Source organism: Marmota marmota, unplaced genomic scaffold (genome assembly GCF_001458135.2).
Source record: "Marmota marmota marmota unplaced genomic scaffold, marMar, whole genome shotgun sequence".
NCBI classification, from domain to species: Eukaryota; Metazoa; Chordata; class Mammalia; order Rodentia; family Sciuridae; genus Marmota; species Marmota marmota.
The window spans coordinates 20749569-20763483 of NW_025999968.1; the positions used below are offsets into that span (position 1 = coordinate 20749569).

Consider the following 13915-nt stretch of genomic DNA (forward strand, 5'->3'; position numbering starts at 1 on the left):
AACAAGGTTCTTTAGATTGTCAATAAGAAACAAACACAGCAGGAACAGGCCTTAGAAGGCAGAAGAGACAAAGAGTCAACTCGCCTCTTTACTCAGAGAAGTGAGAGCTAAGAATCATTTCTTACTATTTATCCTTGACTTTGTTGTTTTAATTCCCTTCTCATTTTGTCTTCATTATATTCTTAATTCTATTCATTTCCCTTTGAGATGTGTGAATTGAATTGCCCAAAGAATTAAAAGACATTAATTCCTCCAAAAAAGTGAAATCGAAGATTAGTTGATGACTGGCAGATTTCCTGGGATTTTTCTTTTACTTCCTCAATTGCAAATCTACTACCACTATGGAGAAAATGTGATGTGGGTCCCAGAGTACATAACAGTATTATCTATATAAAGTTTCCTCTTCAAGTTATTTTGAGAGGAACTACAATATTTTTTCTATTCTGTATACTTACAATGCAATATCATAAATCCTACAAAAATTTTCAGTTGTTTTATGCTTCATTTATTCTAGTATGACATGAACATGTTTAAAATTTCTTACATGTTTAGGAACAATATATACAAATATTTTAAGAAATTATTAAGTCCGAAAACCTTATTAATTGACATTACAGAATATTCTAATCATGAAAAAATTCCAATATTATCAAAATACCCCCATTTTGTGATTATAGTAATAAAAGGAAAACAGATACAAATATGACATCTAAACATTTCTTTTCAAAATTTTTGTTAGTGCATCCATGACCTGCTTGTTTCTCAGACTGTATATCACGGGGTTTAACACAGGAATAATGACAGTGTAAAATAGGGAGAATATCATTTCTTGATCACTTTCTTGTGAAGATGCAGGATGCACATACATGAAGAGAAGGGGGCCATAGTATAAACCCACAGAAAAGAGATGGGCTCCAAAGGTGGAGAAGGCTTTTCTTACACCCTTTTCAGACTTCTTTTTTAAAATTGTAAAGAGTACCAGGGTATAAGAAATAAGAATAGTTCCGATGGTGAATACTTGTATTGAACCAGAGAAAATAAATATTAATAGATAATTAATAGAAGGATCAGTACAGGAAATCTTTAGTAATGGTATAACATCACAGAAAACATGATGTATTATGTTGGAATTACAGAAGATCAATCTGAATAAGAAAACTTCATGAATTAAGGCATGAAGAAAGCCACCCATGTATGACAAAACCAGTAGCCAGAAGCATAGTCGGTTGGTCATAATCACTGGATACAGTAAAGGTTGGCAGATGGCTACATAGCGGTCATAAGCCATTGCTGCCAGGAGAAAGCTTTCTGTGGTTACACTGATTCCAAAGGAAAAAAACTGTATCTTGCGTTCAGTGAGAGAGATCATCTTGCTCTTGATTAACAAGTTGACCAGCATATTTGGGGTCACTGTTGAAGACAGCCATGTATCCTGAATGGCTAAATTCCCAAGAAAAAAATACATGGGGATATGGAGATGAGGGACTTTCCAGATCAGAGAAATCAGACCAAGGTTTCCCACAAGGGTCATAAGGTATATCATCAAGAACACCAGGAACAGGGGGAGTTTCCACTGTGGTTGTTGTGTAAGTCCCGTGAAGATAAACTCTGTCAGCAAAGTTGCATTTGCCTCTTCCATGTTATCACTGGATGTCACCTGAAATGAAATTCATTGAATGTAAAAAAGACACAAAAAAATCGCTGTTGTTTTTAATGGGAATATTGGAGGAGAAGAGTTGAGAGAAAAATCATACAGGATCATTTGAAGGCTATCCTTTGCTATGTGGAAGAAAAGCACCAGGAGAAATTAAAAATGGTAAAATAAATTAATTAATTTAATTCAATAAATGTACCACAGTAACACATTTAGAGAAAATGAGATGCTTTCTGAACTTGTGATAAATTTATTGGGACCTACTGATTATGATTAGAAATTCTGTGTCATGATCATGGTTCAGAATCTAGAGGAAATCTATTTGAATGGCCTGGATTACAAACTAAATTAAATGTCATCTTAAGGAATTTGAACTTTATTCTTCAGTCAATAGGTTTGTACTGAGATGCTTTAAGATTTGAAATGATATGGTCAAATATTTTTAATTAAATATTTGATAGTATACAAAATTGTCTAGAGAGGGAACACTGGAATTAGGGATAATAATCAGGAAACTATTAGCATTGGCCAGGGGTTCCCAAATTAGATTCACACTCCAATGTTTTAGGGGAGCTTTTAGCACAAAAAGAGATTATGAGATACTATTGAAGAAACAGAATCAGGTTTGAGAATTAGTTAAGAATCCATGCCTTAAAATACTCCTCTGATGATAAAAACCTAAGTGTATTGCCTAGTCCACGATATGATATGACTGATGTGGTAGTTAGGAAAGTGAAGATAAAGGTTAAAAAGAATTCAGAATTTACAATCAGTAAAACTCAGTTATGAATTAGGCATTAAATGGCAGAGAGCTACAAATTGGTGACTGAGTAGGTAATCATCAAAACTAAAATGAAGAATTCTAGTCCATTGTTAAATTTGTGGAAGGAGCATGCTCTCAACACCCAAGTAAGATATAGTTTGGATTATTGGTCTACTATGTGCTAATAGAAATAATGACTTAGGTGTCTTTGGAGCAGTTGGAGGCACAATTCTGTATAACCTATCCATCAGAGAGTCTATACAAAGGAAAGAAAAGAAAGGAAAAATATTGAGGAAGATATATTAAACATGCTATAATGTGAACAGATGTCACTTATTAGATGGCCACATTTGAACTCCTTTATAACATGTGAATCTTTCTGATCAGTAGAAGCTACTAACACTTAAGAAGCCAAAAGGGCTAGAAACCCACTTTCCCATAACTCTTCAATCTAGAGTAAGGGGAATTGATCTAGATTTTCCCAGAAAACTACATACACAGTTTTGGAATATGGAAAGAGGGAGATAGATGTACGTGGGCAAGAAAAATTTGGTTGCAAGGGAAATCAAGGAAGGCAATGATATCTAAATTATAGTTCATCTATCCTGCATCTACAGCAAAGGCACTGAGAGTTTTGGCATCTGGGGTCCACAATACCAATACTGAGATATTCTTCGGATATAGAGGGGACATGATTTTTGTTCCCTCCCTTTCTACTGATTCTGCCAGTTTGCCAAGTTGATTCCTTTAACCTCTCTGTCATTTCTGGTTTTGCGTCAATTTCCATTTGATGAATTCATTTCTTCTTGCAACCCAGAGGCCTAGATTGAACAAAAGAAAAGCAAAAGGAAGACCAGAAGAACATACTAAGCAGGGTGATACTAGAAGCAATGTGAAAACAAGAGAACTGAGTGTTGTGGACATAAACTAAAAACAAAAACAAACAACAAAAAAAGAAACTTTCTCAAGAATAAAGTGAAGGATGGTGCTAACTACCATAATAAATGATCTAGTGAGATGAGGAATCAGTAGGGGCATTTGGGTGTGGAAATTAAGAAATGTATGGGAAATTTAGCAACAGTAGTTTCTTCTATGTGAAAAAATTATATTCAAAGAATTATTGAAAGTACATAGGAAACAAATAGCAAATCAGGAAAGAGAATGGAAGAGTGCACTCTTAAGTAATATGGAGAAGACTCAGCATTTCATCCTGAGTGAAGTCAAATATAATAATTTTTCCCTATAGACTATTTTAAGCAAAATTCCAAAAAAAAAAAGAACAAAGGAAAGAAAGAACAGTTATAGAAGAAGTAGACAGAGAATTTGGTGGGTATGAAAAGAAAAAGAAGAGCTGAGCCCAGTGGCACACACTTGTAAGCCCAGCATTTTGGGAGGCTGAGATAGGATTGCTAGTTCAAAGGCAGCCTCAGCACCTTAGCAAGGCCCTAAGCAATTTAAAGAGATCCTGTCTCAAAAGAAAAAATAAAAAATAACTGGGGATGTAGGACAGTGACTAATCACCCCAGGTAAAAACACAACAACAACAAAAATAGAGAGATAAAGAGGAGAAAGAATAAAAATATCAGAGACAAATATCAGAGGAGAAAGAATAAAAATATCAGAGACAAATAGAAAATTGTAGAAAGTCAAAGAAGTAGAAAGGAAGTTTCCAAGAAAGGGTGAAACAGAGATAAAGGGAAAGACTCAGAGATTTGAATGCAGATGTTTGTCTTAATCTTGGAATTCATTAAAATTTGTCAATCAAAATAATCTCTTTTTCTTCTATTCAAAATTAAGTGTTTTATTAAAATGGGTTTTGAGTACAAAAGAGATATGATTTTAATTTTTGCTTTAAAACTTTGTTATTCATAAATATAATAGTATTTTCAAATTTAAAAGTTTCTTTGTCTTTATATATGCAAACAACATGAAAACTATAATTTTATAACTAACACTTTATTATATACTAATAATATTCCCAGAGTGTAGATTTTAGGTACTCTCCTCATTAACAGCAACAAAAAAGTAACTCTATGAGATGATGGAATGTTAGTGTGTTTGGCTATATTAATCATTTCACTAAGTACTTACATATCAAACCATCGTGTGGCAAAACTTGATTATATACAATAAAAAATTAAGTCTTTGTTATTGCAATGACTGAAATGGACTATCTCTAAAATTCCTGATTGTTTAACTTGAGAATACATTTTCCACATAACCATTTTTTTAGCAGAATTACTTAAAACTATCTGAAACTGTAAAAGGCAATATAAATAACCAGTGCTAATAGTCACAGTTTAAATGCACTTTTATTTATAGTGGGATTCCCTCCAATTATTCCAAATAACTAGTTAATTGAAAATTATCAAAATCATTTTGTATCTCAGCCAAATATTTTCATAGGGAGTGAAAAGATACAGCTAATATGTAAATGATACATTAAAATGTTTAATCAGAATTATGATTTATTAAATATAAGGGCACTTTTATCAGAAATATTGTCAGAAATATTTATTATGTAAGAATCTTTAAACCTATTTTTAAATTGTTTAATGTTCTAGATTGCCAAATAAAGTTGTTAGATTTATATTAACAAGATAATGAAACTATCACTAAAAGGAACCAATCAGTCCTACATTAAGCACTTATGCATATCCAGATTTTAGCACAAAATTAAATATGAAGATAGTACACTCTTTTCCATTTTCCACCTGGCATTTTTGGTATATGCAAAACTCAATCTATACTGTTGTAAATTAAACAGTATTTTATATTTCATATAAAGAATTTTAAAAATACAGGAATCATTTCTTTCTTATCCTTATGTTCAAAGACACTGCAGAGATTCTTTCAAAGTATTAGGCTTTATGGAACAGAAAAAAATATACAATAGCATAGGTTGACCAAAACAAAAGAAGCAATTCTTACCATACTCATACATTCTGGAGGTTTAATTTCTTATTCTCAAGAAAGTGTTGGTTATATAAGGTTTATTTTGAACACAAGAGTTAGCCAGTTTTATAACCATTGCTTTCTCCAGAAGTGGAAGGAGTGGAGAGCTAAAATTCCCTTAAGAATAAGAGAGGGTTCCCTGTAGGATACCATGAAGTTGTTCTACTGAGCATTGTGGCTTTAGACCTAGATGTCCAGGTTGCCCTACAGGCATCACCAATTATGGAATCATAAAGATCAGGGCATTTTAGACAGTTCTGGTTTTAAAAACAGAAATTGAACTTTAATTCAATGTTTTTTCATACCAAGAACACTTCTGAGCTGTTTAGAGAACATCCAGTTTACATTAAAACATACCATTGTAAGCACTTTGATTGGTTCGGTTCTGTTTGAGCTCACCAACACATGATTTTAATTAGGTAAAGATCTCAGCTCCCTCCAGAAGCCAACTTCAAGTACAGTTGTCCTCCTCAGACAAACTGCAGCTTAAACACGAACTACATGCCTAGGTGCCCCCAGTTTGAACTGAAATTTGATGAGCAATCTCAGTGGGAAAATATTAGAAGTCATAGCTCAAGAAAAGCAAAGATATGTTCCCTAGTGGAAGATGAATTTCCTAAAGATTGTGTGAAAGTGTATATTTGTTTCATTATCCCTGTGTTAGGACTTTGGAGTCATTATTTTAAATATGTGCCAGTGGACATTTGCTTTGTAGGGCCTTCATCTTTGGAGTATCTATATGATGGGAGATTCTTGATAGTCAGACAAACCAAGAATTGTAATCATGACTGGCCTGAAGGAGAAACTGGAAGGATCCATATGGGGCCAGAGAAGTCAGCATCTTTCTATTAGATCTCAAAGGGTATGGAGGGCTAAGTCAGAGACTTTGTTCTCTAGCTAAAAAAAAGCAATGGATTATGAATGATAGAGTCATGTTCAAATTTCCTTTCAGGTATAAACCAAACAACTTGTCATGAGTTTTCACTTGGAAAATAAAAGCTAATATATATTTACATTTGATACATTTTATTTCTGTTGTAAAAGATTGGGTTCTTTGGGTTTTGTTTTTGTTAGTTTGGTTTTACAGTGCTGGGGATTGAAACCAGGGGCTCACATATGCTAGGCAAACACTCTGATTGGGCCATTTCCTTAGTACATAAAAAGGATATTTTTAAATATAAAGTTTAACCTCCATGTGGCCCATGACTGGATAGATAAGAAGAAATCAAAGGGCATATATTTTGAAAGACTTATTAATCATTATATTGCTTGCTTAGAATTTGGATTGTACTCAAAAATGTAAAGAAAATAAAATAACACTGATAAAAGATTTGTCACTGTAAAAAAATATCTAAATATAGAATAAGCAGCCTGATATGCAGACACAGCAGCTCACATAACCAAAACTTCACTTATATTGCCTGGACCCTTTAATTATTTTTATTTGTTCTTTTTAGATACACATGACAGTAGAGTATATTTTGACATATTATGTATACATGGAGTATGACTTATTCTAGTAAGGATCCCATTCTTGCAGTTGTACATGATGTGGAGTTTCACTGTTTATGTATTCATATATGAACATAGGAAAGTTATGTGTGATTAATTCTGTTGTCTTTCCTATTCCCTATCCCCTACCCTTTCCTTCATCCCCTTTGTCTAATCCAATGAACTTCTATTCTTCATTTCCCCTGCCTTATTATATGTTGGCATCCATATATAAGAGAATATTTAGAGTTTGTTTTATTGGGATTGGCTTATTTCACTTTGCATAATTGTCTCCAGTTCCATCCATATGTCAGCAAATGCCATAATTTCATTCTTTTTTATGGCTGAATTATATATATATATCACATTTTGTTATCCATTCATCTGCTGAAGTGGCCCTTTTAAATTGAAATAAGTGTAACTTTCTATTAACTTCTTTTGTTGCCTGTCTTTGATCACCAAAGTTTTGTGTTTATGTTTTCCTTTTAATGGATAGTCTTCTCAATTTTAGTCATTTGAAATCAGAGAGATATTTTTATGTGTCTGCTTGACTCAGCTGATAGAGGCTCAGATACCTGGTTCATCTTTTTATCAGAATATGTCTCCAAGGGTGACTCTAGAAGATATTCCCTTTGAATTGGTGGACTCTGTAAAGGATAAGACTGCCTCCAATATATGTGAGCATCAAACTATCCATTGAAGGAATGAATGGAACAAAAACCTAGAGGAATGTTAAACTCACTTTATTCCTGAACATTCTTCTGCCCTGTGTCCTCCTGTTCCTGAGGTCTTCAGGCTTGCTCTGAAATCTGCACACTCAGCTCTCCATATTTCAGACTTTCAATTTCCTGAGCCTCTTATTTGTAAACTGCACACGACTGGGCTTGCAAAATCCACAATCATGTGAGACAATATCTTAAAATAAATCAGTCTCCCCCCCACACACTTTCCTGCTCCTTCCCTCTGAACAGAAAAATAGATAATACAAAGATAAGATATGGTAAATGACAGATACATCCATATTTTTCTCTAGAGTGCAATAATACACTGATACAATAATTATTATAATTTAGTTTCTTTTCTCCCTTTGAATATTAAAGGGAAATACTATGATGCAGATGTCTTCATATGATACTCACATGTATGATACCATCTCAGAATTAATAAACATCATATTATTATAAGGAGTAGAACATATTCTACACAAATTTTGAGAATGATGTTCCAAATATTGATCCATCTTGACAACTAGTATTTTGATATTTAATATAGATACCTCCCATTACTTTACTGAAATATGACAATAGAGTTTGGATTAACTATCACAACTGACAGTCTTCATTGACAATAGAGTTTGCATTAACTATCACAACTGACAGTCTTCATTGACAATAGAGTTTGGATTAACTATCTCAACTGACAGTCTTCATTCCAAAGAAAATGTTATAAAATAGCTCACAATTCTTCCTTGAAAGAGAGGCCTTTTGAATCCCTCATCCACCTGCCCAAAATAGGGAAGAAAAAACAAAGAAGAGAGTAAAAACAAAGACCATTGTGCTAATTAAGAGAACATAGTATGTTGGAAACAAAAATACATTTAGATATATCCTTAATATATCTTGTTATTATATTTTTCCTTCACTGCTTCTCTAAACAATGATTCTCTAAGAATAGTCCCTTACAATAGTATTAACATGGTTGAAGTGAACAGTGTGGTGATGAAGTCAGTCATATGTTTTCACAGCTCTCTTCATGAGTTTAATGCAGAATATAATTTTGAGGTTCAGAGAGTTAAAATAGTCCCACCCAATCCCCCCCAAAAGTCCCAGACTAGATAGATTTGGACACTTACTAGATACTCGTGTGTTATAAAATCTTACTACAGCTAGTCCACATCCTAGATTTAGAGAAAAAAAATCTACCACATCTGATTAATGTTTGAACCAAACCTTAAATATGATCTTCACTGTCCATCATAATTTTATCAATAGTTTTCTATAAGGTAGAAAGTTTTATAAGGTGATGCAAAAAATTATGTATGTAGGTTTCTATGTAGAGAGGAGCTGTGAATTCTCTTAAACTATATGGTAAGAAATTAATAGACAATAAAATAAGGACTTTTACATTATCAGTGAGTCTATGAGAAGATTTTAATACAATATCAGAAGTGTTCCAGACAACTGGGTGGATTTTAGTAAATGGTATTATCCATTATATAAAAATATACATTAAATATTACATTGATGCATACTAATACATTATATATTTTCACAATTTATTTTAAGGCAATAGTTAAATATTGAATGTCCTTTCAAGAATAAGAGATTGATCCAGGTATGGTGGCACATGCCTGTAATCCCAGTGGTTTGTAGGGTGTGGCAGGAGGACTGCAAATTCAAGGCTTGCCTCAGCAACTTAGTGTGGACCTAAGCAACTTAGTGAGATCCTGTCTCAACTTAAAGAATAAAAAGGGCTGGGATTTTCACTTGGAGGTTGCCCCTGGGTTCAATTTCTGTTACCAAAAAAATTTAATAATAAAATAAAATAAAAAAGAATAAAGGCATGACAAAAGTATATATTTAACCTTACCCTCAGCAACCTAATGAAATGACACAAATGGTGTACATAAAGAAATAAATATGTGAAAGAATTGTATCACATCAAAAGACTAGTAATCTTCATGAATTTATGAAGCATAGAGAAGTGGAACTTTTTTTTCAACTCTTTTAACTCTTTTTTAAAATTGGTTCTCTTTAGTTATACATAACAGTAGAATCCACTTTGACATAATTATACAAGTATGGAATAGTTCATACTCCAGAAAGTTTTAGGTAACTAATTTTGGCACACAAGTTTCATTGGGAGAATTGGGAAGGAAATGATTGCAGATTTATATCAAGGTTTTATTGGCTAGAACTGTAAACACTGCTACTATGAGCAACATAGGGTGATCAGTAAACATTTGTATGTGTGTGTGTGTGTGTGTATGTGTATATATATATATATATATATATATATATTGACCTTGACATATTATTAACAAAAACACGAATGCAAATCTAGATATCATATGTTCATATAATCTTGTAATGATAAGTCTTTGAAAGTTGTTGAACGGAGATATTGCTTAATATGTTACCTGTGTATAGATCATTAATTTTACTTAAAGAGGATGGAAAATGAGGAAATATGACCTTTAGGAAACATTTTTCTTTCATCAGCCCAATGGGTGCTATGGCATCATATCATTCTATCATTACTTGAACTTTGATCTAGCAATCAGAGAAATGCAAATTAAAACTACTCTAAGACACCATCTCACTCCAGTAAGAATGGCAGCCATTACGAAGTCAAAAAACAACAAGTGCTGGTGAGGATGCGGGGAAAAAGGTACACTCATACATTGCTGGTAGGACTGCAAGTTGGTGCAGCCAATTTGGAAAGCAGTATGGAGATTCCTGGGAAAACTGGGAATGGAACCACCATTTGACCTAGCTATTGCCCTTCTTGGACTATACCCAAAAGACCTAAAAATGGCATACTACAGGGACACAGCCATATCCATGTTTATAGCAGCATAATTCACAACAGCTAGACTGTGGAGCAAACCTAGATGTCTATCAGTGGATGAATGGATAAAAAAAGTGTGGCATTTATACACAATGGAATATTACTCATCACTAAAAAATAACAAGATCATGGCATTTGCAGGCAAATGGATGGCATTAGAGAAGATTATGCTAAGTGAAGTTAGCCAATCCCCAAAAAACAAATGCCGAATGTCTTTTCTGATATAAGGGAGGTGACTCAAAATGGGGTAGGGAGGAAGAGCATGAGAAGAAAATTACCTCTAATTAGGAAAGAGAGGTGGGAGGGAAAGGGAGGGAGAATGGAAATTGCATGGAAGATGGAAGGAGACCCTCATCGTTATACAGATTACATGTATGACGATGTGAGGGGGGAAAAAAAAGAAGTGTGGCACATTAGATTGGGTGGAAAGAAGTGAGGGGAGGGGAGGGAGGATAGGAAGGACAGCAGAATAAAATAGACACTAGTATTGCTGTACGTATAAATGTGACTGTATGACCAATGTGATTCAGCAAACTGTACACTCAGAAAAAGGAGTAATTATACCCCATTTGATTCAAATGTATGATATGTCAAGATCACTGTACTGTTATGTGTAACTAATAAAATAAATAAATAAATAAATGATTTCCCTCACTCTGTTGTCAGTGAACTTGGCCTCCAGGCCCCAGGGAATGGAAGTTGTCTTTGACAAAACTATGTGCGGAGAAATGTCACATTTCAATGAAAAAGGACGGACAGTTCTGGCTTTGCAGATGGACGTCCAGAATTCCTGAGTCTGAATATAATATTTTCAATAAAGCTCTGTTGCATTTGTCAGGAAAAAAAATATGTATATAAAGCCCACCCTGTGAAAAACAGTCATGACCTTTGAATGATGGTGATGTATTTTTATGGTTTTCTTACTACATTATAGTAACACTTAAGATCAGAGCTCATTTTGATGTAATGGCACATGCAAGAAACATAATTTTCTCCATTTCACTCCACAGTATCTCTACTATCCTTTTTCTCCCTATTCTGCTTCCTCTACTCAACCAGTCTTCCCCTTTTATTTATTTATTTTCTTGTTTTTAATTGATGCTTTATAGATATACATAAAGGTGAAACTTATTGTGGTATAATCATATATGTACATAACATAATTTGGTTAATTTTATTCTGGTATTTCTCTCTTATCCCATCTCTCCTCTTTTCCCCTCAACTTGCTTCCATTACTCTATTGATCTCTCTTCTATTCAAGGGATTTTTCACCCCCTTATCTAATACTGATCACGTTTCTGCATATGAGAGAAAATATTTGACCTTTGACTTTCTTTTTTTTTTTTTTTAAAGAGAGAGTGGGGGAGGGAGAGAAAGAGAGAGAGAGAGAGAGAATTTTTTAATATCTATTTTTTAGTTCTCGGTGGACACAACATCTTTGTTTGTATGTGGTGCTGAGGATGGAACCCGGGCCGCACGCATGCCAGGCGAGCACGCTACCGCTTGAGCCACATCCCCAGCCCCTGACCTTTGACTTTCTGAATTTGACTTTTTTAACTTAGATTATGTTCTCCAATTGAATCCATTTATCAGCAAATTCCATAATTTTATTCTTCTTTATGGATGACTTACCTGCATTGTATGTATGTGTATGTGTGTGTGTGTGTATGTATATATATATATATCACATTTTTTAATCCATTTATCTGTTGATAGGCACCTAGATTGGTTCCATAACTTGGCTATTGCAAATTGCGTTTCTGTAAGCCCTGATATGTCTATATCACTATAGTATCCCAATTTTAGTCCTTATGAATAAATCTCAAGGAGTAATATAGTTATATTATATGGTTGTTCCATTCTTAGCTTTCAAGAGATTGTCATAAATCTTTCCAAAGTGAATGTAATAATTTGCAGTCCTACTAATAATATTTGAGTGTACCTTTTACTCCATATCCTCAACAGCATTTGTTATTATTGTCTTCTTGATGATTTCCATTCTAATTCACTTGAGATGAAATCTAGTGTGGTTTTGATTTACATATCTTTGTCTGCTAAGGATGTTGAACATTTTTTCATATATTGCTTGGCCATCTAAGAAGTGTCTATTTTAGTTTCATTGCATATTTGCTAATTGGGCTATTTTATGATAATTTTTATTAGATTATTATATATTCTGAATATTAACCTCATCAAGGGAGCAACTATGCATTTAAGTATATAAAATAAAATCTTCTCAAAATAAAAAAATCAAATCAACCCTGATGCAATAATATTGGGTGATTCAACTACTGCTTTCACAAATAGTTAAGTCACCACAATATAAACTAAGTGAAAACTCTTCAGAACTAAAAAATACTATTAATAAAATGGACCTAATAGAAATCCATAGAATATTTAATTTATTAACAATAATCAAATTATCTTTCTTCTCAGTAGCACATAGAATGTTCTCTAAAATAGAACATAATTTAGGGAACAAAGCAAATTTTAGTAAATACAAAAAATAATTTTTTGCTTTCTGTAAGACAATAATAGAATAAAATTAGAAATCAACAGCAAGCAAAAAACAAACTACTTTAACAAATGGAGAGTAAGAAAAATAGTTTTGAATGAGGAATAAATAATAGAAGAAATCAGGGAATATATTTTTTTTAATTCTTAGAAACAAATGAGAGGGTATAGCATATAACAAAATCTCTGTGACAGTATGAGAGAAGTTATATGAGGAAAGTTTATAGCATTGATTGTATACATTAAAAAGATAAAAATCTCAACTAATCGAAATTTATCCCTCAAGAGACCCTAGAAAAGAAACAATAAACTATCTCCAAAATCAGTAAAAGACAGGAAATAATTAAGATCAGAGCCAAAATCAATGAAATTGAGAATAAAAACCACAAAAAGTCAATAAAACATAGAATTGTTTCTTTCATAAAAAATGATTGATAAACCCTTAGCCAATTAACCAAAAGAGCGAAGAGACTAAAATGGGGATATCACCAGAGACACTCCTGAAAACTAGAGATTCATTAGAAACTATTTTGAAAATTTACGTTCCAAGAAACTAAAAAATCTAGATGACATTAACAAATTTATAGACACATAAGACCTGCACAAATTGAATCAGGATGATATAGAAAACTTAAATATACCAATATCAAGTAATAAAATTAAACAGCAATTGAAAACCTTTAAAAAAATAGCCCAAAACTGGATAGATTCTCATCTGAGTTCTACCAGACCTTTAAAGAAGATGTAACACAGGTCTTTCTCAAATTATCCTATGAAATTGAAAAGAAGAAACACTTCCAAATACATTCTATGAAGTTATGATACCAAAACCAAACATTCATCAAGAAGTGAAAATTACAGACCAGTATCCCTGATGAACATAGATGAAAAATCCTTAATAAAATATCATGAATTGCATTCAGAAACACATTAAGAAGATAGTACACCATGATTAAATAGTTTTTATC

The 13915-nt window shown here is 33.0% G+C and overlaps 1 protein-coding gene across 1 annotated transcript; it reads right to left on the reverse strand.

Annotated features, from left to right (window-relative positions):
- Positions 1–709: 709 nt before the first annotated feature.
- On the reverse strand, positions 710–1693 carry LOC107136211 (olfactory receptor 183-like). Its single transcript, XM_015478403.2, has one exon. The coding sequence runs from the start codon at positions 1637–1639 to the stop codon at positions 710–712; it is 930 nt and encodes a 309-aa protein (XP_015333889.1). The 5' UTR covers positions 1640–1693.
- Between the last annotated feature and the right edge of the window lie 12222 nt (positions 1694–13915).